The sequence below is a fragment of the Pelodiscus sinensis genome, chromosome 6 (assembly GCF_052426305.1).
Source record: "Pelodiscus sinensis isolate ZL-2025 chromosome 6, ASM5242630v1, whole genome shotgun sequence".
Classification (NCBI taxonomy): Eukaryota; Metazoa; Chordata; order Testudines; family Trionychidae; genus Pelodiscus; species Pelodiscus sinensis.
The window spans coordinates 71,383,056-71,410,386 of record NC_143057.1 but is presented as its reverse complement, the minus strand read 5'-3'; the positions used below and the strand labels follow the sequence as shown (position 1 = coordinate 71,410,386).

Genomic DNA, 27,331 nt, shown 5'->3' with positions numbered 1-27,331 from the left:
AACCAGACTCTTTATTCTGAAGGAATGTTTTTGATGCAACTCTGGACAATGTCATGGGTGGTTGGCATCCTAGGCGGGGAAGGAACAGTCTTTCCAAACCGCCAGCCTGGTCCTGCCCACACTCTACCTCAAGAACACCTACTATAGGTATACTGGGGAGGGAGTGTTTCTGCCCCCAAGCTTCAGGGCCAAGTAGGCTGGAGCCACACGCTGCCCCACCTCCCCAGTGCTCCAGGGCCTCTCCTCTCTCCATGGTTGGGGTGGCAGAGAGATGGCTTGGCTCCTGTGGGAGGGGAGAGGGAGCTCAGCTGGAGGTGGGGCTGGGAGCTTCCAGTCCTATCTTCACCTACTGCCCATGGATAACATCATCTGCTAATTACAGCACAGATTCAACACAACCAGTAATATTTGTTTTACATTCTGTTCAGTCCTAAAATATGTGATGTTAGAACCTGGGGAACTGGAAGAAGCTTCTAAATGTTAACTTCATAAGTATCCTGCGTATCTTTCTGAGATATTTCCTTGTGAAATGTTGCACTTGAGAAAAAAAATCTTCGTGTACTTCAAAGAATATGAAGTATACTCCCACTTATTAAATGATATTTACAAAAAACAACTGCAATTCATTTCCAGTAAAGTTTGCATAGCCTGTACTTTTTGCACACTGCCAGTGACTGTGGCAGAAGCTAAAAGAAATTTCAGCAAGCTAGTATTCATCAAAACCTGTAGGCATTCTACAATGGGGCAAGAACAGTGAAGCCATCAAGCTACCTTGTCTAGTGATTGTGAACTTAAGAGATATTGACTTTGGGGAGCTAATTCATGATTTTGCAATGAAAAAGGCCAGAAAAATAATTCTTCAAATTTAATTAGCCTAATTAGAAAATATGGTTCATTAGAATAAAAAAATCAAGAAATCAACACTCAAAGTTACAAAATAGTCATCAAACTTGCAGGACTCTCAGGCTGGATGTTATGTTAAACAAAAATAGAAAAAGGGTATTTTTCAGTAATTTCAGAGTAAAACCTCTTCCATGGCTGATAAGATTGTATGTAAGGGATGAGGGATCATGATATGTGAGTGTGGAGGGGGCCCATGTTACAAGTTTGTACAGGGCCTGAAAAAATTATACTTGGGCTGGGTTAATTGTGATAAATGATCAGTATGAGCTGTATTTGGTGAACATAATCTTGAAACCTACTGGTGACTGACTCCGAATGAAAACAAAAGTGAAAATAAAGACAGCACAATTCAAGCCTGCAGAGGGAAATGGGAGACAGTGGTATACAGACGTTTCTGTGCATTTGCTTCTTTTAAAAAAAAACTAAAGCTGTTTTTGCAGGAAAGGTACCGTGATCAGACAGAAACATTCCAAAAGGATCATGTAAGAGAGCTGGGGGCGGGGGGGTGAGGAAGGGCTGTGCGTGGGAAAGAGGATTCATTCTGTGCTTGAAGAAGAAGCTGTTAGTAGAAACTACCTGTAATAACTTTTCTGCTCTTAATTATTTTCATTACAGTCGTCAGCCATCTTTTAAACAATGTGGTGTATGCACCACACAGAAATATTCTATTTTTCAGTGATTTAATATTTATTTTGGCCTGTTTTTTTTAATTTAAGATAATATAAACAAATCATATTTTAAAAATGTGTGTTCCGTTTTTATTACAGTCTTATTTTAGGAAGTTTATTATTTACAGAGCTCTAGAATTCTCTTTTGTAACTTTCTAAACTTTTATGAAGGGGCCCTCCAATCAGTTCCCTGTAGCTTAACTTTGATAAAGGGGACAAGGGAGCAATTTGGTAAGAAGAGTAACAGTTTCATAGACAGGCACCAATGACAATTTTAGCAGTTGTAGGCCGTACAAGCAGTCTGGTATGCAGCTGCTAAAATTACACCACTAAATAAAGACCTGCTGTGAGAAACGATTTGCTTCTGTTAGTACCTTATTCCACAAACCCTGTCTCTTAAGAGGAAATAGATGTGCGAGTTCTTGGCCCCTGCAAATATAATACCAGACAAATGCAAAAATTTTCTGCCTCATATGCTGACCTTCAGGACCTGCTGTGAGCTGTAGATTTTTAGGAAAGCTGACAATAAAGCAAGTATCAAAGGCAGGTTGGCAAAATGGGGAATTGTTTTTTTTCTTGCTACATCATTTTTTATATAAACATTAACCACATAGTATTTTTATTTTGATATATTGATTTAGGTTTCAATTCAGCAAGGTAACTTGAGCAAGTATCTAACTTCAACCACATAAATAGTCCCTGGATGAAATGGGGCTTTATTGTATTTTCAAACAATTGTCTGAGGCATTTCAGGTACATCGACAGTGTGATGAAAGACCCTGTTGTAGCTGTGGCTGGTCTGGGTCAGCTGGCTTGGGTTGGTAGGGTTTGGGCTGTGGGGTTATACGGTTACAGTGTAGACTTTCAGGTTTGGGCTGAAGCCAAGCTCTATGCTCCAACCTAAGCTCAAACGTCTACACCACAATTTAATAGGCCTACAGGCAAGCCCCTTGAGCCTAAGTCAGCAGACACAGATCAGCTGTGGGTCTTTTATTTCAGTGTAGATATACCCACACATTTTAAGTACCTGTTGTCATTTTAACCATTTAAATACATGTAACCTGAGCCATCCTTGTCTGTGTGTTTTGTGCAGAAAGCTTGATTATTACTGCTAAAGATTTAACAAGTAAGGCTGACTTTTCTTAGTTAAGATATCTGTTTTATTTTTCTTTAGGTGAGAATTCATTGGGAAACTACATTACTGCCAGTACATGATGCATTCCAAGCAAACAATACTTTCAGGATCTGGAAGTTTTAGCCAGAAGAAGCTACAGTTTTTTCTTTTGTTCTAAGAGGATAATCTTTGCAATGACTAGTCTCTGTAGAATATGTTCATTGGTAGTAGTGCTGCAGCTATTACACATTTATTCTCTGGGAATTTATTCATTTAAACATCAGATAGGTAAAGCCAATGTGAATTTCTCTACTAATAGCAAGCCATTTCCTTGGAACAAGCTGAGGCTTCCTGATATGGTAATCCCAATCCAATATGATCTCTGTGTCCACCCTAATCTTTCTTCTCTACATTTTACTGGACTGGAGAGGATAGAGATCCTTGTGAGAAAGGACACTAGCTTTATCATCTTGCACAGCAAAAGCCTTGAAATCACCAGTGCAGTTCTTCTGCCCAAAGATGGTTTGGAGTCCAGGAAACCAGGAAAACAGCTTCAAGTTTTAGAGCATCCTGCACATGAGCAAATTGCCCTGCAGGCTCCTGAAGTGTTAACAGCTGGTCAGCGATACCTGATTGTCATAGAGTTTCATGCACAACTGGCAGATGGTTTTGATGGATTTTACAAAAGTACTTACAAAACTCGTGATGGGGAAACAAGGTAAGGAATCTGTGTGAAGTTTTCTAGAGATACAAGGTGGGAAAGGTAATATCTTTCATTGGACCATCTTCTACTGGTGAGAGGGGTAGACACTTTCAAGCCACACTGCTCTTCTTCAGGTCTCTAGTATCTTGGGGCTGACACAGCTACAACTAAACTGTATAAAGTTTTACAGGTATTTATGCCCTGATCTCAAGGCATAAATACCTTTTGTCTTCTCTCACTATTTAATGTTAATTGGATGTCTTCCTGTGATGTGACTTGTATGAAAGCAAAGCAATTAGCCTGAGCTTTCTGTGTATGAAACTTTTAATGAAAATGCTAATTAAGAAGCAAGTGGCTCAGTGGGAGGGCCACACTGCAGACATAGGTCTGAAGTAATTGCATTGAAGTCAGTGATGGTCCACCAGTGTAAAATCAGTCGGGGGGTCTCCTTGAACAAAAAGCAGTAATAAGGGGTTTCCTCTTCAGTTGGGCTTGGGGCATGGTGTGCGTTGCTCGGCTCAGCAGTAATCCTTATGGCCCAATTACAAGTGCTATTGCTGTGAGTCTGGCTCTGTTCTCCTGAGTCAGAGGAAGAATGGCAGCTGGTATGTGATGCCTCAAAGAATTATACACTGGGGAATAATAGGTGGCTATCTGTGAGTGGTGGGGAAAGCTCTCCCTGAGCAACAATTCATTGGGGGTGCAACAGATAAAAATGATAGCAGCAAAGTTTTGTATTACTAAGTATAGGTTTTTTTATTCAAAATCCTAGGCCAAGGGTTTTTAAACGTTGGGTTGCGGCTGTAAGGGTAAGCTGCTAGCTGGCTGCGAGACGCTTTGTTTACCTGAGCATCTGCAGGCATGGCCACTCACAGCTCCCAGTGGCCGTGGCACACTGTTCCTAGCTAGTGGGAATTGTGGGAAGCAGTAGCCCAGCTTACACCACTTCCCACAGCACCCATTGGTCGGGAATGGTGTACCGCAGCCACTGGGAGCTGCATGCAACCTTGCCTGCGAATGCTCAGGTAAACAAAGTGTCTAATGGCAAACTAGTGGCTTATCCTTACAAGCCATGACCCAAAGTTTGAAAACTCCTGTCCTAGGTCATCACTTATTTTGCAGCAGAAGAGGCACCCCATCCTCTAAGCATGCAATTTTAGGGATCACTGGGGGGCCCTGGCCTAGAACCCACACCATACCCCAAGCTGGAGTCCTCACCCTCTCTCACATCATAACCTTCTACCCTAACCTGGAGGCATCTCCCTCATTCTGAAAATCTCATTTTTGGCTCCACCTTGGAGCCTAGAGGCCCTACAAAATCTAAAACCCCGGACTCCCTGAAGAATTAATCTTACCCTGCTCATACTGAAGCAAAGTGGACAGAGATCCCAAAACATTCAAGAAAATCTATTATTTTACTGGTATTTGAGCCATATTTTAACCAATAAAAAGCATAACAGTACTGTTTAGAAACTTTATTCTTATAAACTTGCTAGATCAAGGGCTAAACCCATTGCAGGCTATGATCCAAAATTAGTCTCTCTCTTGATTTCATGTATCAGAGGGGTAGCCGTGTTAGTTTGAATCTGCAAAAGCGGTGAGGAGTCCTGTGGCACCTTATAGACTAACTGAAGTGTAGGAGCATAATCTTTCGTGGGCAAAGACCCACTTCGTCAGATGGCATGCATCTGACAAAGTGGGTCTTTGCCCACAAAAGCTTATGCTCCTACACTTCAGTTAGTCTATAAGGTGCCAGAGGACTCCTCGCCGCTCTTGATTTCATGTAAACTTGGAAATATTTTTTTCTGCATTATGTCTCACAGGATAATAGCCACTACAGATTTTGAGCCTACCTCAGCACGAATGGCTTTTCCATGTTTTGATGAACCATCTTTCAAAGCCAAATTTGCCATCACAATAAGGAGAGAGAAAAAACATATTGCATTGTCCAACATGCCAAAGGTAAGATTCTGTTAAAAGATTGGTGATACAATCACATAACAGCTCTGAATATTCAGTTTCTAATTCTTATTTTTAACTGACTAAAGTACTGGTCAGGAAATGTTTTTATTTTTTCGTGCTGAAAATGTGGGTAAAAATGAAAACAATGGTTAGGTGGCATTTTCAAGAGAAAATATCACATGTTCATCCAAAAAAAAAACACCCTAGAAATTTATCAACTGAAATGTTGTTAGTTTTCAGGTTTTCAGTTTTCTGATAAGAAATATCAAAACTTTTTTGAGGAAAGCAGACCCTTTCCATGAAAATACTTTAGTCAAAAATTCAATTTTTCATAGGAAAAAAAAATGTTGAAAGAAAATTTTAGACTAACCCTGTATAAAACAGAATAGAGTATAGACCAAATACAACATGGTGCTGCAAAGCCTTATGAATATATTCAACTACATATATTTTCATAATTCCGTTGAAATCAAAGGGACTATTCATATGTATAAATCTAAGCACTTACGTAAGTGCAGCAGCAGTGTACCCAGTTTGACATTGGGTTTATCCACTGCTTAGTTTACCTTCTTCCTTAGTCAATCAGATGTCCACAACTGAAGCCTTCTAATCAACTCACCTTTTGGGGGGATCTGGTTTCTTAATCTAAAACAACAGCTTAGCTTTACATTTTTCATCCCCCTACCCCAGAGTCACTAGTTCCTTCCAGCCCTTTATCACCATTTTCACAGTCCACCCTCCTTATAGGCTTCCCTCTTGGGCTTCACAGTCTCTTACAGTGCTTTCCTCCTGAGGCTTTCCTGCAATGGGCTCCCCCTTCTTGCAGGTCTTTCAGCCTTTTAAGCTAAGCCATACATTTTCCTTATGTACTGCAGTAGCGCTCCTGACTGTCACATGACCTTGCAGGACTAAAATTCCCCAGATCACTCAGGAACTGTGCCTACAATCATGCTTTTAAAAAGGAACAGTAGACTGGCTCTTGGCCACCACTACCCTTAAAGAGGAAAGACCATCCTGCTATAGCATTGGGGCCCACAACTTTAAGCTCTGTGGCACAGGGATTTTACCATTGTGTTTCCTTGTGCAGGGTCTAGAACATTGTGTATGCTCCCAGCATGTGAATAATGAATAATTTTTCCTGATGTAACTTTTTTGAATTCTGGGTTGATTTTGGCTTGCCATCCATTATTTAGTTAACTCATGGTATCAATTTATCGGTTTGTGGGAATTTTTAATAAAAGAACATTGCTTTTTTCCCTATTGCAGATTAAAACAATTGAACTCAAAGGAGGTCTGTTGGAAGATCATTTTGAAGTCACTGTTAAAATGAGCACTTACCTTGTAGCCTACATAGTTTGTGATTTTAAGTCTGTGCAGACTACAACATCATCAGGAATCAAGGTGAGTTCAGGTTTCAGCATGGCCAATAATTTAGGTTACCTTAGGGCTTGACATTATTTATTAGAGCAGTGAGGTTTACAGGCAATGAGGAGAGAGACTGAAAATGTGAAGTCATATACCCAGGAAGGGGAAATAAACAACACAGGTACAAATCAGTTGATGTAACCAAACAGTTATACTTATTGCATTAAAGCAAGTTAATTTCCAGTTTTTCTGCCTACTAACATTTATAATAAAAATTTTGCATAGTACCAAGTGCTGAGGTTGCTGCAGAGAAAGTATGTGATTGAGATGTCAGGAAAGGAATTGATCCAAATATGAAGAACTTTGGGAATCACTGCTGTAATTAATTTTCACAGGTATCCATCTACGCATCACCTGACAAATGGAATCAAGCACATTATGCCTTAGAAGCGGCAGTGAAACTACTGGAATTTTATGAGAAGTACTTTAATATTAGCTTTCCCTTACCAAAACTGGGTAAGTCAAACAACAATAATTGAATCAGAAGATTGGGGTTGGAAAAGACCTCAGGAGATCATCCCTTGCGCAAAGCAGGACCAGCTTCAACTAAATCATCCCAGCCAGGGCTTTCCCTTAAAATTTTCTAAGGATGAAGATTTCACCACTCCCTAAGCAATCCATTCCAGTGCTTTACCTCCTTCCTAGTGAAATAATTTTTCATGGTGGCCAAACTAGATCTCTCTCATTGCAACTTGAGGTGTCTCTGTCATCTGTCACCACTGAGAACAGCTTGGATCCATCCTCTTAGGAACACCTTTTCAGATAGTTGAAGGCTGCTATCTAACCCCCTCATTCTTCTCTTCTGAAGACTCAATAAGCCCAGTCCCCTCAGCCTCTCCTCATAAATCGTTAGCACTAGTCCCCTACTCAATTTCATTACTGTCCACAGGACTCTCCAATTTGTCCACATACTTTCTGCAGTGAGGTAGGGGCAAAACTGGATGCAGTACTCCAGATGTGGCCTCAGCAGTGCCAAATAGAGGGTAATAATCACTGCCCGCTATCTCAGCGGTGGGCAATAATTTTTTGCTGGGGGCCACTTCAGAAATTTTTGAAGTTACCCCGGGCTTCACTATAAGGGTGGGGCCTCAGGTGGAAGGGGCAGGGCCAGGATATTTCCCTGCTTCCCCACCCACAGACCATGATAGGTCTGGGTGTGGCAGAATGCGTTTGCTCCCTCCCAGAGGTTCCTCTAGGCACCCATGGCCCTAGGGGTGGGAGGAGACTTCACGTCTTCTCTCTTCTGCCCCCCAGGCCAATCAAGGCTTGGGGGTGGGGGAGAACGCAAAGCTCCTCTTGCCCTGCCAGGAGCGCATGGCACTTCTAAGCACTGCATTCTCCTTGAAGGGTGGGGGCAGGGTGGAGGAAACTTCATGTGCTTACCCCTGCCCCTCAGGCCTTAATTGGCCAGGGAGCGGGGAAGCGGCAGGGCCTCTGTAGGCCATATCACCCTGTTTGGTGGGCCAGATCTGGCCCACCCCTGCTCTCTCTGCTGGCAATGCTCTTACTAATGCAGCCCAATATATTATTATACTTATTGGCAACAAGGGCACATTGTTGACTCATATCCAGCTTCTCATAGACTATAATCCCCACTTCCTTTTCTGCAGAGCTGCCACTTAGCCAGGCGGTCCCCTGCTTGTAGTAGATCATGGGACCCATCCGCCCTAAATGCAGGACTCTGCACTTATTCTTGTTGAACCTCATCAGATTTCTTTTGGCTCAATCCTCCAATTTATGTAGGTCACTCTGAACTCTCTTCCTACCCTAAAGTGTATCTACCTTTTCCCCAGTTTAGTGTCATCTGCTGAATTGCTGATTACAGTCTATATATAACTCTTTCAGTGACAAAATTGGTTTAATTTCTTCTTTCTCTCACAAAACTGAGTGAGCAATTCAAAATTGTATTTTAGCTACAAAAGGCCAACATGTTATTTGAAAGATTGTTTTGAAATAGAGTGCGTATGGGTTTCTGCATAGTTTGTCTGAAATCAAAATGTTTTTCCTTATGAAAGCAAAATTCTCTGAGCTGTACCCTGGATAAACCTGAAAGCCTTTAATTAACAATGTAGCTTGACTATGTGAGAACAATCAAAATACAAGATTTGTGCAGAATATTGGAGTGGGAAGTTATCCTCTTGAAATAAAGGAGCAAATGAAAGAACTTGGAGAATCTGAGATTCCATTACAGCATAATATCGTTTATGTGAGTGCCCGGGAAGACAAATGAATAGATTATCTAAATTGAGGCAATTTTCAGTGTAGTTAATAAACTGTAGCACACTGGCCCCTGTTTCAGTTAACTAGCTGTTTCCAGTAATTGAAATTTGGCTAATCAGATTTTTACTGTATTTAAAAAATCCTCCTGTTGTGTCCCTAGTTGTGGCAACTTCATAAATCATGGTCGCGAGTCTTGCTAAGTACATAAGTATGTGTCCAATCCTGCAAATGCTTACTCTTGAGAATAGAGTGGCAGTGTCCAAACTTTACCTCTTTTGCTCCCTCTTTCTAGGGTTGCCAGATGGTTTCAACAAAAATACTGGACACACTTGACATTACATCACAATTACATTACATCTTATTTAGAAAATACCGGACATTTATATTTTCTCAATTTATTTCCCAAACAGAAAACTCAAATACTGGACTGTCTGGTTCAAAACCGGACACCTGGCAACTCTATTTACCACTAAGGGAATGTGTCTGCATTCCCTGGGCTGGGACCAGTGCCCAAGAGTGGGAGCCAGGGTCCTATGGCCAAGAGCAGGAACCGGAGGGCCAAATGGTGCTGGATGGCTCCGCTGCATCCCTGGCCATTCCTAGAAGGGTGCACTCCACAGATTGGGGATCCCTGAAATAGAGGTTTCTAGAATTATACTGAGCTCTGTGTAAAACCTGAGAGGAATTCTTTGGGTTCAGTCTCTTCTTTGATTGACCCACAGCAGTGATCAGCAGTAACTTCACAGGGAGTCCTTTGTGACTCCCAAGTGTATGGTTTCACAGCATGTGACTCAGCATTTCAACTCTGTTGTGCTCTTTCATAATTAAAATAGTTTAGGGTTTTTTTTTAAAGACTATTGTACCACAGTGCAATTAGCCATTAAATCAGGATTGGATTTTCCAAAGGGAAAGCAATGCTGAAATCAAGTAAATAATGAATTCAGAACCATATTCTATCAACAGACACTGAAAAATTACAGAAGAACAAGATGCATGAGAGGATCTCTTCCTCTCCCTGCCTGCAAGAGCTATGGAGACAGAAAACAACTCTGAAGAGCAACCAGAGCAAAGTGACAGGGAGAGGCAGACCAAAGAGATTCAGCAGCAGAAGTACTCAGAACAAGGGCAGCCTTTAGTTAGCATTTTACTTGGAAGAGCATTAGCTAAAAAGTGTCTTTGTAGTGGACCTTTTTATTACTCATGTCAAATATGGAGCTAGCTTGCAAATGAGATTATAAATATTAAAAGCTCATGATGCATTCTAATGGTTTGGCAAGAAGCAGATCATTCATCCCTGACAAATAATCTTCCTTATGCAGATAATGTTCTTTCATACATGTTTTGGTTTTCCTTTCCTGCCTGGAAGTCTCATAATATTTGGAGATTTTGTTTTGTTTTTGACAAGTCCCTCTCTCTTATACAAGATGTACACTTTTTAATGTAAGACAAGTCAATCTGAATAGAAAAAGTAAACTTCCAACATTATATTTTACAAAATTGTTTACTATGAGAGCTATAGGATGACCTAGCATGTTTGTCAATTGAATTGCTTTGCTAGAAAGGACCACCTGAATGTGTAAATGTAATCCGGATTTATAGAGCTGATGGTAAGGCATTTGCATTTCAAGCAGGTAACACACACAGAGTGTACAAGGGTGCATGGTTTGTAGTAGTTTGTTTTCTGACCAGCAGTATTTTTCAGGCCTTGCATGCGGTTGGGTAAATAGTTCTGTAGGAGTGTGCAACAGTGGCAGCTCCCAACAGAGGGAGAAAATTAGCAGGGAGCAAACTGGAAGATCTGAGTTTCTGCAACTGCCCAACCCAGCCCAGTGGTTCAGGGCCAAGTGCAATACTCAAATGTAGATATTTTGCTTGCTGTATGGTCTCAGCTTGCCCCTACACTGATTGTGTATATGAATATTTATTTCTAGGCTTTCCTATGGTGCTTATCACCACAATAATATAGCTGTTCACTAATATGGATGAATTTATTCTCAACATGCTTGTGGGATAAAGAAGTATAGTTAATATCACCATTATACAGGTGAGGAGCTCAGGCAGAAAGAAATTAATTGATTTTCCCAAGGTCATTTATGACAGAGCTAGGGAAAGAACCCTCAGTTTTTCTAAATCCCACTCCAGGGCCTTTATTCACAGAGCCATCTTTCTTCCCTGTAGGGCAGGGGTGGGGAACCGTAAGCCTGTGGGGAGAGGGGGGCTGGATGGGACCCCTGGCTTACCTGGATCCGGCCCTGGAGGCTCAGGGCATCCCCTGCAGCATGGGGAGAACCCGTGCTGACACTCCAGTGCCCCTGCTGCCCCACTGCAGGGCTGGAGTACACGGTCCTCCTTAGGCTCTGGTGTGGGAGGAGAATGTGGTGTCTTCCTTTTCCTCAGTCAGGGACCACGTCAGTGAGGGTGGTTTTTGTTTTTGTTTTGCTTCTCTCTTGTGTATGGACCCCAACAGATTTTTCTGAGAATTAGTAGCCACAATCCAAAAAGTTTTCCCACTCTTGCTGTAAGATTACACAGGAAGCAGAGCTGGAGACAGCTTTCTGGATGGTAGGCCTGTATTTTATTACTAAAATCTGGTGTCTCTCTGATATCCATTTAAAAATAAGGAAGAAAAGTAAAGCAAAAAAAGTTGTGTCTCTGTCAGATTCTAGCATCGGCTTTGCTAGCAAATGTATCTTGACTGTAATGCTTATTTATCCAGCCTACAGTTCCTTCTCCAATTAAAAGGGGCTCATGTTATTCCACTGCTATACTCATCAAAGAGGAGTCTTGTTTTGAATCTTGAAAGTTGATTTGTCCCTGTCTTTCCCACTTTCTCTCCCTTTCTTCTCTGAAGGTCTGACCAGAGTCAATGGATGTGATTGCACTGAGTTTGGGAAAGAACACGTGATCATTGAACTTGTCCACAACAAAGAACTTGAAAAGTTAATACTGTACTCAGTAATAACACAGCCTTTATTTTACACCTTAGATCTTGTTGCTATCCCTGATTTCCAATCAGGAGCTATGGAAAATTGGGGTCTCATCACATATAGAGAAACTTCACTGCTCTATGATCCCAAGACCTCCTCGGCATTCGACAAACTGTGGGTCACAAAGGTGATAGGCCATGAGTTAGCACATCAGGTAACTTTTTTCTGAATTTAACTTAGATTGCTTTTTTGTAACCCTGAAAAACAAGCCACTCATATAGAGAGGGTAGTTAAAAGCTAAGGCTGAAGTACAGACAATCTAAAGAGCTTTAACAGTATTAATGTTATGCATGTAGCCAAGAGAACAAATGACTTAGAAGGGAGAAGGATTGTGAGTAATAATAATAATAATAATAATAGTAATCAACATTATTTATTAAGGTACCTTTCTGTAGTAGAATTTAGAGTGCTAAGTGAAAGCATTTAGGACAAATTTTAGCTCTCCATTATGCCAGTGGCAAGCTGGAGTAACTCCATTGATTTCAGAGGAGTTATTCCAGACTGACATTTGTAAATGCAAGCAGAATTTAGTCCCTTAACTTAAAAAAAAAATCCTGTCAATTCTTGCTTCCTTGTCAACTTACAAATATTTAAATCCAAAAACACTCTCAGGCTTCTTTTTATTATGGTGGCTGCATGTATTAGTAAATGTTGACTTTTCTTATTTTCAAAGCTTAAAAAATAGTAAAAAGGGGGAATAACTATGAATGTGTTTGTGAGCCAAATAGCATTGAAAATGAAGCATTCAATTAATTCACAGAACAGATGTAGTAAGCAAGTAATAGGAGTGTAAGCTTCTCCCATGCTCTCTAACAAGATGTTGCAATGCTCATTAGAGGGTCTACTCTCAGAAGTAATAAGCTATTTCATCCTCCATGTCAATTCAAACTTTTGCTTCCTTTGATTTATAGTGTGACAGAATATAGAATAGCTTTTTTTTAAAAAAATGCACGTAGATTCAGAAATAAAAATCTAACATTTCTTATCATATTTCATTAAATTCTGGTTTTGTCCTTTTTTTGTTTTGTTCAAGTTTTCTTTGTGTAAATCAACTTTGATCTTAATAAAGCACACTAATGTGCCTGAACTTAAGGAAAAGCTCCCTTGTTAAAAATAGCAATTGCCAAGTTTCATTTTACCTTTTGTTTACTTTAGAATTTTTCTTTTAGTGGTTTGGTAATCTGGTTACTATGGAATGGTGGAACGACATTTGGCTAAATGAAGGTTTTGCCAGATTCATGGAGTTGGTATCTATTAATGCTACATACTCAGAGCTGCAGATTGTAAGTAATATTGCTATCTTGCTAATCCTTTTTCTCTGTTGGGTTCTGTTGAAAAACAGGTCACTATCAGAAAAATACAATAAAATGTATTGTCTACAAAAGTGTTAGCAAAGAGAGCATCTGAAGTTTAGAATAGCAATATATCTTTAGAATTAATGCCTGGTCTGTTTGCACATTTTTGTAGTAAAATTTATTCTCATTTTTCTTTGTAACCCCTATTATATCTCTCTTTCCTAAATCTAAGCAATGTTCTTCTTTTAAAAAGGATTCCACTAAAAGCTAAGAATCTATGTGGTATGTTGCATTATAGCATTTACACAATATAGTTATGGTTGAGAAGGCATTTTTTCTGGAGACAAACATTATTTTGAAAAAAATATACTTGAGGCAAAAGCTTCTCATATTTGTTCACAACTCACAATTGAATTTATCTCGAAACTCAAACCTTGAATTTGCCTATTTTTTAATTTTCTACATAATTTCCAGACACCTGCTTTTATTCAATCATGGATTATGCTGGCACACTATATGCATAAAATTATTTAGCATATAACAACTATTTGCTCTCCCTAGAAATTATTAGAGGCCAAATTTGCAAAATTATTTTGTGAATTATGAACACTCAAACTGGATTCAGCCCTTCATGAACAATTCACCTTTAATTACAGCAGAGCCTATGCTCCACTCTAATAGAGGCCAGTATTGGATCTGAACTTAGATTATGATGGTCATTATTTTCACTGACATATTGGGGAGTTTGGATCTGAGAATTTGTATCAGATCTGTTTTTGTTAGGAAGTAAAATGGGTTTTTTTGCAAGGTTTTTTGTGCAAAGTATGCAAATTTTAGGTATTTTAAATGTGAAGCAAAAATAGCAGTATAGTTTGAATCTTTTCTTGCAGGAGTTGCACTTGATCATTATGCCCAGGAAGAGGTTTTTGAATGAGGTTTTCAGTATTTACATTGTATGTGTACCTGTTTGATACATATCCTATCTAGAAGGTGATAATTGTCCTTACATCCCACAGGAGGATTACTTTCAGAATGTATGTTTTGGTGCAATTGCAAGGGATTCATTAAATTCATCTCATCCAATCTCCAACCCAGCAGAAACGCCTATTCAAATAAAGGAAATGTTTGATACTGTATCCTATGACAAGGTACTGTATATCAGTTCATGAATGCAAAAAGATTTTTTGCAGCCATGATACTTGAAAGTCTAAGCAACCTGAAAGTGAGGAATTTGGAGGGAAAACTGTGAATTTTGAAGTATGATGACCAATTTCACACTGGCTCTCTACATTTTTTCTAACCTCCCATGAATGGATTTATTATGGTTCCATTTTGCTAACCCCTTGGCTCTGGTCACACAAGGTTACTCACTAATAATAACTAAGGTGAAATCCTGGCCCATGTTTGGTCTGAATACATGGGCGGTGTACAGGAGAGTTCAATAAGAATTGCATATGTGTTAAGACATTATTCCCTTTATACCAGTCCATCTCGTGGTATGTTAACCTTCCAATCCAGCCGCATTCTCCTCTCCGCACCATCTGTAGAAGTGTTGGCCAGTGCATCAATGTAGCCACATCCTGCCCCATCTTCAACACACAGCTCTGAATTGCTGTGGATGGAACCTCACTTTATATTACAAATAGGGCATGGATAGGATGTTTCACAGGCTTATCGATCCTGGCCCCAACCAAGATATAGCAGAACAACCCTAATTCCTGAGCCTACTGCAGTACTCCTGTGTGGACAGTATTTGCTTCACCAAAGAGTTATGTGTAACATGCAACTTATCCTGCCGGTTGCACTCCTGAAAGAACATTCTGATTTTGTTTTAGAAGAAATCATGAGTATAGAAAGCAAACACTAATGAGAACGGTGTGATTTTTTTTTTATACTAAATTACTTTCTTAACCAGTCATTGTAAGTGTGGATTCATATTGTTCTGTTTCCTGTCCTCCTTAGATCCCTTGAGATGATGTGGCAACAATGAAATAGCTGTTGCATTTTATTTGATATATAATATTTTACTAGTTTGAACTTCCAGTTTATATGTTAATTGGCTGGCAGTGTCATCCCATCTCAGCAGCTTAAACTAGAGTGCAGGCAACAAGAGGAGTAAAATGGCCAATCCAGTCACATAATCTATGGTTCTGTGGCCATGCTAACACACATGGTTGATCCTTATAAAGTATCCTTGAAGGAAAACAGGCTGTCGGGTGCTCCTTATTCATTTTATTTATTTATTTATTTTGCAGCGGCAACCAAAACTAAAGCCTACCCTGGCTTCTCAGTGTAGGCTACCCTGGAAAGTTGCACCAGTTTAACTTAAACCAGTTATTGAATAAAATAGAGTTTAAATCAATAATTTTACTTTAAGTTGCTTCTTTCCATTTGACTTAACTAATTTTCAATAGATTTAAGACCATCGGAAGTAAGTGGTTCCTATATTAAAATTGGAGTGTCCACAAAGGAGTTAGCACTTTTAAAACTATATTGGTTTAAATTCACATTAAGTTGTCTACACAGGACAGTTGCACCAGTACAAGGCCCAAGTTCTTTCTGAAACTTATAAAAGACATGTGAAGTCAAGAAGGCTTTTCAGTCAACACAGTAGCCCTGTTCTTCACTAACTTCAAGCTTCCTCTGCTTTGAGGAGCTGAAGAACTGGAAACTCCAGTGCTGGGCTTCTGTTGGGGATTCCAAGAGAATAAGGTCAATAGCCAATACATAGGTATTTAACAACTGTTTGGGAGTAAAGTTTCAATATATCCAGAGACCAAAGCAGAGGATGCTTTAAATACATATGACAGAAGTAGTAACAACATTACTTGGTTTATGGTATACGTCTATGATATTTATATTAACAATATTAAATTACAGCATAATTGATTGTTATTATCCCAAGCAATAAAAGAAATTAATTTATGTAGCATTGGCATTTACTCTTTATACAGAATTCCTTCACTATGTCAGATCAGCATCTGATCCCCACTGGAATCTGATAGAATACTAATGTGAATTTGTGTGAACTCTTGATTTAAGTTTATTAATCAGTCTATTTAATAGCTGTTTAAATTAGTTAATTACCCAAACATGCATGTACACTCTTTAGTACTAAAAAGTTAATTGGAGTTTATAAAGAATTTTGAGGTCCTTCAAATGAAAAGCTAACCAAGTGACAAGGCGTGTGTTTTTGTTATCTCATTGTAGAACAATCTTAACTATAATATTAACCAGAGTCAATATGGCTGTATACAGATACACGAGCAAGATTTTTAATCCCCGTTATTGTAATATAGCTGTTCTTTTGTCTAAAATCCAAAGTCAGTGAATCGAGAATCCATTTGCTGGTACTGAAAATTTGTCATTAATGACTTCTAGATATTTGCAGTTTTTTGTCTGTAGAATTCACTGTCAGATACAAAATTACAGAACCTTGGTTATTATCAATAGAGACAATTCAACTTTCTTTGGGATGAGGGGGGATACCCTTTCACATTGTATGAGAGCACTGAAATCAGACAGTGGCAAAAACTATATTACAAATACATTTCAACACTTCTGTGCTATGCTAACTACCAGTGACCTGACTGCCAGAATCCAATAGGTCTAGGGTTGCCAGGTGTCCAGTTTTGAACTGGACAGTCCGGAATTTGAGCTTTCTGTCTGGGAAACAAATTGAGAAAATACCGGACATATAAATGTCCATTATTTTCTAATTAATTTTTTATTATTATCATGAGTATCAGTACGTAGTTGCGTACTGCCTGGCTGGTAGACACGCTCACACTGCCAGGCAGGCAGTCAGTACGCAACTACACAGTAGAGAGGAGGGGGGCAGAGCCAGGGCGGGATGGAATCCTCGGGGCCAGACTCGCCTGTGAGCCCCACTGGGACCATGTGCAGGACAGGTACTGACCTGGGATCTGCATGTGCCTGGGCCAACCCTGCTCCCCGCTGACTGGTTTCTCCCCCCAATCCACCCCCAACCCCCTCCCAGCCAGCCCTGCTTCCCGCTGGCTGGTTCCTTCACCTGATCTCCCCTGGCCAGTTCCGCTCCCCCCAACCCCATCCTGCCCAGTCCTGCTTCTTGCTGGTCATTCTGCTCCCTCCCCCCCTCCCCACCACCTCCTCCCAGCAAGCCCTGTTCCCCTCCCAGTCAGTCCCCACCCCCATCCGAGATCAAGTGTGTCCAGTATATTTTTTAAATTATCCGGTAACCTTAAATAGGTCTCCATGGTAGCTGTTACATTTCAGAATGCTCCAAAGAGATGACGAGTATGTCTTTGGGCATCATGTCTTGAATACCCATTTTCACCTGGCTAACGAAAATATTCAGTGCATATCTCTGAAGCAATTGTTCTGTTCATACCAGGTTAGCAATATACTTTAAGCTCTTAATTTAACCATCACTGACTAAACAACACATGAGTAAAGGAATGCAATAAAAAATTTATTTGAATATTTGCTATTTCCCTATTTTAGGGAGCTTGTATTTTGAAGATGCTCAAAGATTTCCTATCGGAGGAGGTGTTTCAAAAAGGAATAATTCACTACTTGAAGACATACAGCTACACAAATGCAAAGAATGATGACTTGTGGAACAGCATGGCCAATGCACGTTCTGTTTGTTGCTGAAATATGTTATATTAGCAGACTTACCTGACATTGCCTGAGTCTGTCAGGGAGGGCTTTGGTCCTTGAGGATGTGGGGGGAGGGTGCAAGAGTTGGGGGCCAAGGGCCTAGTCTCTCTTCTCCCTCCCCCGGTCACCCTCCCAGCCCTCTTGGGGCCTGTTCTCTCCCTTCACCCCAAGGCATTGTGGCCAAGGGCCAGAGGGAGGGAAAGGGTTTGGGGCAAGGGAGCTACTCACCAGTATGCTGGCAGGCAAGTGGTAGAGCACCAGCCCTGTTGGCCACTCCCTTGGTGGTGCCCCCAATGGACACTCTGCATGTTAGCTCTCCCCTGCAGGTTCACTATCCACAGTGGCCACTTTCCTTATTGCATCCCTCCAGAAGCAGCCTCTCCCTTTGCATGTTATAGAAAACTGTCCCTTTGCCAGGGCTTCCATTTGTCCTGGCATACCCAAACTCTGACCTTGCTTTAAGTTAAGAGAAGAAGAAGTTGCATACCAAATTTGGTGTCCCTGGTTCTTACTGTTTAGGAGGAGTTCTTAAACAAATGGACTTGCAGACAGACACCTAGACAGATACACTCTTTCTTTTTTAATTTATATATAAACAATAAACATGTGCAGCAGTTGCAAATATATAGATATGTTGTTTGTCACTGGTAAACTTATCCTTGTACAAACATACCTACTCAATATGCTCAAATGAGACAGTAAGAAACATTGGTGAGGATCTGTCATTAGTAGCCTTTTGTTTAGTGAATGGCATTTGTAACTTCAAATGTATTAAGTTATTTGATTGGTCTCTTTGATTTTTTTTAAATGAACTCTTCTGAAACCATGTTAAATATGTTAGGATTCACCTTTCTTTTATGTTTTACAGACATGTTCTGAAAGTGATTTCTCTTCTGGCAACTTTTGCTATACAGCTTCTAGGCCCCTTGGCAACACAGTAAGTAAATTATTGGAAGGTAAAGCATCAGACAGACAAGATGGCCGACTGCTGATTGTAGGGCTTAGAAAACAAAACTTGCATCTCCATTCTTCAGACTGGTAACTGCTCAGCTTGTCCTTGACTTGATGCACTCAGACTCTGAGAAAGTAGTTCTAGATATGTTGCATTTACTAAATGTGTATCCTGGATCTAAACTGTAGTGCAGTGGAGCTTGTCACTTGCTTTATTCACTAGAGATATGTTTGCCATGAGGAAGAGTGAATTAAAAAAACAAAAAAGAGACAAAATTTAGAAGAAAGGAATGGCTTTGAATGTCACTTGCTAGACAACAGATTATTGGTCAATTGGTCTTTTTCTGAATGCTGTTATTGCATGCTCCATTTTTATTCTGGAATATTCCAGAAATACACAGGTGTCTGAGCACAGATTGGCCACAATGCATACAAGAATTTGATCCAAATTGAGGTTTATGACCTTACACAGCATCTTTGAAATTAAGCTATTCATTACTTGCAGTTAGGTATATTGTGACAGAAAGCATATGGTACATCCAGGAATGGAACACAGTTCTAGTGTCTCCCAGTTCTACATTTAACCCTGGTCTACAATATGAAGTTAAGTCAAAGTAAGCTGTGTTAGGTCGATTTTATAATAAATGTGTCTACACCACTAAGTCCCTTCTACTGACCTACAGGTTTTTTAAAATCAACAGATATACTCCCCCTTGACAAGAGGCTTGGCACTAAATTTAACCTTTCTGAGTCAAATTTGGAGTGGTGTAGACAAGCACTAGGCATGAAATTAGAAAAACATATATATCCAGATTTATCCAAAAAATACACCCTCTGTCTGGGGAGCAGAGAAAATGGACTGGGAAATCTGTGCTTCCCAAAGATCTTCTTACAATTCATATGCACATACCTGTACTGGCTTTCTGGCAATAAAGTTTTCTGCTATTATTTGTTAAATGGATGTCGTGTACCAGGACCGCTGTGGTTTCTTGAGTCTCCTGGAAACTTACTGATCATTCAGTCCTGGCTAGCTCCCAGAGTCAGAAGGCAAACCAGTCTATCAGATTGTCAGCGCTGGTTATCTGGCTTGCAAGCTCAAATGTGCATAGATTTATTTGGGGGGATGCTTTAGAGTGTGTCATTGTCTGTGGTCATTTCAGTTCGGCCATATGGGAAAACTTATGGAGATCAAAGAGATGATGAACACTTGGACGCTTCAGAAAGGGATCCCACTGGTTCTTGTTAAATGTGAAGGGAAGACCCTAAGATTGCGACAGGAGCGCTTCCTTAAGGGTGTTTTTGAAGAAGACCCTGAATGGGCTAATTTGCAGTCAAGGTATCCACACTTAGCTTACTTTGGTAATACTACTTATGTGGTATTTGTTCTGTTGCTGCAGTTTCCAGTACAGGCAGAGGGATATGATACTCTGATAGCTTGATTTTTCATTATTGCTTTCTAATAAACTTAGGTCAGCTGAGGCAGGCGGTACGTTTATCAATAGATGACATGAAGTATATGTATGAGGCATAGAACATGATGCCTGGTGAACCATCTGTTCATTGTAAGTGTTACTGCTGACTTGGCAAGGATGGACAACAGATGTCCACTTTCTTGGTAACTAGCGTGGAGCTAATCAGCAGCTGTCTGTAAGGGCAGAGGTAAAATGTTACAGGAATCTATACTATTATAAAAGGAGAGGTGTCTGTCATACCATCTGTCACAGAGAACCTTCGAGAAAACGTGGAAGACTTGAGAAGTTAGGATAGAGTAGGATAGGGTGGGCTGGGCTGGTAGCTTCCGTTTCCTCCTACTTCCCATCCCCACACCAAAGTGTGGCATGTGAGGCTTGAAAGCAGCATAATGGGGCATGCAGGAGATGCAAGTGGCTTTCAGTGAGTTCGTGGGTGAGCAGTATGATGGCAGAGCAGGGGAGAGAAGAATAGGATGAAAACTACAGGAAGAGAAAATACTGATAACAGTAAGCTTCCAATAATACGGCACCTTTAGGACCCACAGGGTGCCAGATTATCAGATATGCCGGAGTACCGGAAGGAGGGCTATGAGGGGCCTGGGGTGAGGGGGTTTGGCGGAGAACTATTTAGCATGGGAGAGGGTGGTGCTGTGGGACCAACTCGGCAGCACTCCAGCTGCTCTGCCCCAGGGCTTCCCCAAGTCCACCGCTGCTGAAACTGACCAGCGTCAGACTTGGGGAAGCTGGGGGCAGAGCAGCTCCAATTATCCGGCTGGCTGGAGCACTTCCGGGTTTCAGTTAGTACTGGACTATCAGGAGTGCCGGACCACTGGATGCTGGACAATTAGAGTTTTACTGTAGATTGAGGACTGGGAGAAAGAGGGAACAAAGAGAGGCGATAAGAACAGCATATAATACAAGGCCAAAGAACCCAGTAAGACGCACTCGCATAGACCCCAGGACAGGCAGGAGCACATCAGGTCTACCATCACAATGGGATGGGTAATTCTAGTATATATAAAGGAAAATTCTGCAGAGGACTTAACCAAAGGAACAGGATGGCACTGAAAAGTAAAATGTGTTCTCGGTTGGTAGGGTAGTGAAGTAGGATGAGGATATTCTTCCATAAGACAGGATCATGCACTTAATAGCCAATGGGGGAAATAAGTGGTCCTCTAGTATTTTAAAATATGCAGATTTCCTTTATATAAGTGTGTAGAATGCAATTTCAAACCTAGATAGGGAAGTAGTCTTTCACTGAGAGTGCGTGGTACCTCTGATTGTGCTGGCATGTACTTGCTCGTAATTATACCAAGATTACCATTTTCGGCACCAGAGGCATAGCAAGGGTTTTATGCGCCCGGGGGCGAAGGCAAAATTGGCGCCCCCTCCTGCCAAATGGTGGGGCCTCAAACCTGGCGCATAGCTGAGCTCAAGGAGTTGGGGGAGCTTGTACCAAGTCTTACCCGACCCCCTCCAGCTTGGGGCTGGGTCCTGTATGCACTAATCCTGTGGCAGAGGTGGAGGGAGTCGGGCTGGGGGCAGAAAGGTGGGGAGGAGGTAGCTCCAGCCAGAGGTGGCAGGCAGAGGAGGAGCAGGTGAGCAGAGGAATAACAGGGGGAGTGTAGGGGGACTATACTGGCACCTCACTAGTGTGGCACCCAGGGGCCACTTCCCCTTCGCCCTCCTCCCCACGCCCTCCTCACTACACCACTGTAAATAATCCACCTCTTAGGATATTTATTGTTTAATGAATTACTTATTTTACTAACTACAGACATATAAATTATATAGTTTTGTGGTTTACAGTCTGTTAAATATTTTTTTCTCTTTAATTTGTTCATATCCTGTTCTCATTAGGTTCATGTCTTTTACATATTTAAGAATTTGACTTTTTTATGTAAGTTTTATAAAACATGAGACGTTAATATTATACAACCTAAATATGAATTTCATCACTATATTTCATTCAAGCATTTAAAACCACTGTTATAGCAAATGAGTAACACATTGCTTTAATGAATAAAAGTAAAAAAGATTTTGAGCATATCAAATTTATTGTAATAGAGAGGTAGCGTGTTAGTTGAATCTTGGTAAAACAAAGAAAAAAAGTTATGTAGCACTTTAAAGACTAGCAAGATACCTAATACATTTATTATAAGCAATCTGTAATGTTTCCTAACTGCTCATTTACTTACCTAGTTAACCTAATTGTTCTTGACATTATCGCACAGCAAAAAACTCCACGAGAATTATCAATGTAAGAGATTAACTTACCTGTTAAAGTAACACTCCGAAAAACTTTTAAATAAAACTAACACACAACACACACCCTCGCTTTCTTGGAGGCACTTGAAGCAATAAGTAGCCCAAGGCTGAGGATACCCTGCAAGCGTGGCTTTCTGTCTGCCATAAGGACTTTTTCCTTCAGGCTGCCATGAGATTCTATCCTTAGTAAAGGAGAGAGGTCTCTCTGAGCCGCTCTTCCAAATTTCACACAAGCCATTCAGCTGAAGCCATAGATATCAAGATTCAAGGCCAACTTTGCCTTGAGCAGACTGCCTCTCCAGGTGTTTACAATCACAACATCCGAACATGTATAAGACTTTTAGTTGAGAAAGCCACGTTAATCCCAAGTCTCTGCTATGACTGGGAGATGGAAAATCGGCAACAAAACGTGGGGTGATCTATCACTTCAGTAATGCCAACTCCTTTAGAATTGAGGCTCTGATTATCCAGCACCAGCTGAGGTAGAGCGGGCACTGTTTGCATGTCTGATACATTTTTACCAAAATTCCTGCCTGCCCAACTCACCAAAGGAGAAAGGAAACAGGGAGGCAAAAAGGAATGGAATAGTACAGAATGCTTTTTATAAGCTGCAGAGGGGTAGCTGAGTTAGTCTGTAATGGGAAAAACTTAAAAAACAACAAAACAGTCTAGTAGTACTTTAAAGACTAACAAAACATCCAGAAGTAGATCCAGAAGTAGGCAAAAGGGCCTCCATGAGTCAGATCCAGTCTGCGGAGGCCCTAATGCTCCCCCACCCCCAGGCCAATTAGGGCTTGGGTTGGGAGAGCACGTGAAGCTGTCTCTGCTCTGCCTCCACCCAGCAAGCAGCACACGGCACTTCCAAGCACCACGTGCTCCTCACAAGTCAGGAGGAGGCTTCCCGCGCTTCCCCCGTCCTCAAGCCTTGATTGGCCTGGGGGTGGGCGAGCACACGAAGACTCCTCCTGCCCTACCAGAGACATAGGTGCCTAGTGGGAAGGAGGAGGCAAAGGGGCTCCCCCCACCCCAGACCAATCATGGTCTGGGTAGCCCCACCCCTTCCTGTTTAGTCCCCGCCCCTTCCGTGGTGACCCAGAGCTACTTCAAAAATTTTCGAAGTGACCCCCGGGCAAAAATTATTTCCCACCCTTTATGTAGATGGTATCATCAGCTTTCGTGGGTAGAAGTGGGTTGTGCCCACAAAAGCTCATGATACCATCTGCATCAGGCATGTCAAACAGGCTTCTGGTGGGCTGCATGTGGCCCAATCAAAATTTTTGTGGCCTGCCACAACATTTTATAAAAGAATAAAGTGTGGCCCACTGGCCACTTGGAGCACATGGCCGAGTGCAGATCACGGCTGGCTGGGCTGCTCTGCATAGGCATTAAGTGCCTGCTCACAGCTTGCTGCTGTGCTCACACCTCCCCAGCACCTGAGGAAGAAATGTGTGGCGGCAGCGACACTGGCTCTGGGACCCAGGTATTAGGTATGGGGGGGAGGGGCTGGGAGTGCCTGGGTCTGGGGAAGGAGGAGGTGTTGGGTTAGAGGGGGGTTCTTTGGGGGAACAGAGGGGAATTGGGTTAGAACAGGGATATGGGAGTGCCTGGCTCTGGGGCAGTGGAGGGGGATATTTTGTTAATGTTTTGGTTTTTATTTATTTATTTCCAAATAAAATCACAAAATGTATATTAATTTATATTAAATATATGTCAATTTTTTGCAATTGCACAAATAATTATATGTTTATGCAAAATCTCAAACTTACAAAGTATCTGAAATTTTTACAGAAGCCTGTTTCATTTGATTGACCATGGTCTATACTTGTTTTTATTTCAACAAAACAAGTTATGTATCATATACAAAATTTAAAAGTACCTTAAATTTATATTTAAATTAAAAATTATTTTGAGTAAATACCAATTTTAGACATCAAATTATTGTACTATATTAAAACAAGACCTGAAAAATATTATAAAATATACCTAAAACATAATCTATACTATTAGATTATAAAATATATTAATTATATTATAATTATAAAAATATTATAAAATATACCTAAAACATAATCTATAATAATAAATAATTACAACTTTCCAATGGAAGTACATTTTCTTTGATGTCCCTGAAAGCTATCAGTTTTCATTTGTGGCCCTCAGTGGGTTTCAAGTTTGACATGCCTGATCTATATGTTTGTTAGTCTTTAAAATGTAACCAGATTATTATTTTTTAAGTTTTTCCTTTTGTTATAAAGTATATTTTATTTTAAAAAATTATAAGTAACCATAATGCACCCATCTCTCCCCCCAGAGCCAGCCCCTCACCAGCATCCCCCCATCCCAATGCACTCACACCTCCCACAGAGCCAGCTCCCTCAGTTCCTCCATCTGAATGAACTTACCCCTCTCCTGAATGAGCCCCCCCCCCAGTGCCTCTAATTCCCCCCCCCCCCCCGAGCCAGGCACGGGAGGAATGGAACATCCAGGTAAGGGATTCTAACCTTTAGAGTGGCCACTGCTGCCACCCGGCCCTGCTGCCTCGGCTCGCAGCGTGTAGAGAGCCGGGAGCACTTAGCCAACTCCCAGTCTCTGTTCAAAAGCATCATGTGGGCCAGAGCAGCATACGCTTCGCTCCCAGACCAGCCCGACGCCCCCGGGGCGTGGTGCCTAGGGACAAATGCCCTCCCCTACGCCCCCTTCACTATGCCTCTGTTTAGCACTTAGGGTACGTCTAGACTACATGCCTCTGGTGACAGAGGCATGTAGATTAGGCTACCGGACATAGTAAAATGAAGCGGTGATTTAAATAATCGCCGCTTCATTTAAATTTACATGGCTGCCGCGCTGAGCCGACAAACAGCTGATCAGCTGTTTGTCGGCTCAGCGCGATAGTCTGGACGCTCCCTTGCCGACATCAAAGGTATTTGTCGACCACCCAGGTAAACCTCATCCCAGGAGGCATACCTGGGTGGTCGACAAATACTTTTGATGTCGGCAGGGGAGCGTCCAGACTATCGCGCTGAGCCGACAAAAAGCTGATTAGCTGTTTGTCGGCTCAGCGCGGCAGCCATGTAAATTTAAATGAAGCGGCGATTATTTAAATCACCGCTTCATTTTACTATGTCGGGTAGCCTAATCTACATGCCTCTGTCGCCAGAGGCATGTAGTCTAGACGTACCCTTAGTCTCACTCTCTATTGCTCTCTAGTTTATGGTCAGACAAATAAAACAAATCAGTCTTCTTAAATGGAAGTAAATGCCTCTATTGTATCTTTTTCTTTATCTCACAGGTATTTTTGGCATATCCCACTCACGTACATCACCAGCAGCTCTGACACTGTTCACAGACACATATTAAAAACGAAGACAGGTAATGAAGTCTGATCGCTGGTTTTGTAATTAGTGAGTTGATTGCCTTAACAATGACCTTTTCTAATCAATTAAAAGAAATAAATTTCCTTACCACATTTTTTTGCATACTTGTTGGGACCCCTTTTTGTTCTTTTCTTTATATTACTTCCCTTTCTTGCTTTTCCATGCCCTAAGATAGTGGGCAGATCTGTATGTTACTCTACAGATTAATGTATGAAGTGGAGAGGTGAGAGGTGCTGCTAACATTATTGATAAAACATACAAATGACTTTAGGAACTGAATTTAATTCCTAGAATTTCTTCTAAATAATACATGTAAATACTAACTTTTTATTATCACTGCCAACATTGGGAAATGATTCCTGGCAGGGACAGATAAAATTTAAAAAAAAAGATTGAGAGAGCATTGAGTGCTTGGGAAGGGTTCTATACCAGCAATGGAAACTCTTCCATGCTGCCTCTGGCCAACTAGTGTGCAAGGAACTCAGACTTGGATGGATTGCATTACCTTGTTTGTCCCAAGCCTGCTCTCTTTGCTGAGAAATGGATAGAGAACACCAGCCAATTTCACAAAAGGCATCAAGCAGCTACAAAATGGCAACAGCTATTGGTCTAGCAGCCTAAACAGGATTCGATCCAGCAATGTAAAGAGAAGAAAAAGGACTTGTCTCCCATCACCAATCCCATAAATGACACTGGTTTCTCAACCTGTTGAAATATTTTCGATATAAACTATTTGTCCATGTGGCACACTGAAAGGATATATATTTTAATGTGCACTAAAAGGTGCACTAAAAGTTCCTAATGTAGTACTGTTTGAAAATGGACTACATTGATGTGCGCTAGGGAATTTTTAATGCAAGCCAACAGAGTCCACCTGGGTCAGCTGATGCACTTCAGGCCAGCATATACAAGAGTTTACATTCCTCTAGTGTGGACTAGGGAAGTTTGTGTGTAGTTGGTTACATGATTAACTGATAAGCATGCGTTTATTGGTTAATCCTACCAACTACATACCGCCCCCTCCCTTGCTGCCTCTCTATCACTTGTCGTCCCCATCCCCCACCCACCCCCTGCTGCCTCTCGCAGAGGCAGCAGTAAGGGGGTGGCAGGCAGCAGCTGGCTTTCAAGCTGGCTCCCCATGTGTATCAGCTCCCATGGAGCCATTTGGCCCCTGTGCTGCTGCCTCTTTATCAGAGGCAGTGTGAGGGGGAGGGGCAGGTAAGAGCCAGTGCTCAAGGGAAGTACTCTCAGATCAGTTCTCTCAGACCAGTTTCTCTCTCCAACTGGCTTCTGCCTGTCCCTCTCTCCCGTGTGTAAACGGGTAACCACTAATTTTTTCAGTGGT

The 27,331-nt window shown here is 41.3% G+C and overlaps 1 protein-coding gene across 3 annotated transcripts in view; it reads left to right on the top strand.

The window, feature by feature from the left end:
• Positions 1–1,235: 1,235 nt before the first annotated feature.
• LOC102443965 (endoplasmic reticulum aminopeptidase 2) overlaps positions 1,236–27,331 on the top strand; it is a 43,265-nt gene continuing 17,169 nt past the window's right edge. Inside the window, exons 1-12 of one of the 3 annotated variants that reach the window (XM_075932098.2) lie at positions 1,236–1,348; positions 2,746–3,403; positions 5,212–5,350; positions 6,617–6,751; positions 7,111–7,231; positions 11,982–12,136; positions 13,152–13,265; positions 14,294–14,425; positions 17,763–17,894; positions 18,790–18,858; positions 20,033–20,208; positions 25,902–25,981. In XM_075932098.2, coding sequence (XP_075788213.2) covers positions 2,880–3,403; positions 5,212–5,350; positions 6,617–6,751; positions 7,111–7,231; positions 11,982–12,136; positions 13,152–13,265; positions 14,294–14,425; positions 17,763–17,894; positions 18,790–18,858; positions 20,033–20,208; positions 25,902–25,981 — 1,777 coding nt within the window. In that variant the 5' untranslated portion in view covers positions 1,236–1,348; positions 2,746–2,879. Of the gene's footprint in view, positions 1,386–2,745; positions 3,404–5,211; positions 5,351–6,616; positions 6,752–7,110; positions 7,232–11,981; positions 12,137–13,151; positions 13,266–14,293; positions 14,426–17,762; positions 17,895–18,789; positions 18,859–20,032; positions 20,209–25,901; positions 25,982–27,331 lie in introns of all 3 variants that reach the window. The other 2 variants (XM_014571310.4, XM_075932099.2) reach the window with 2 other exon arrangements.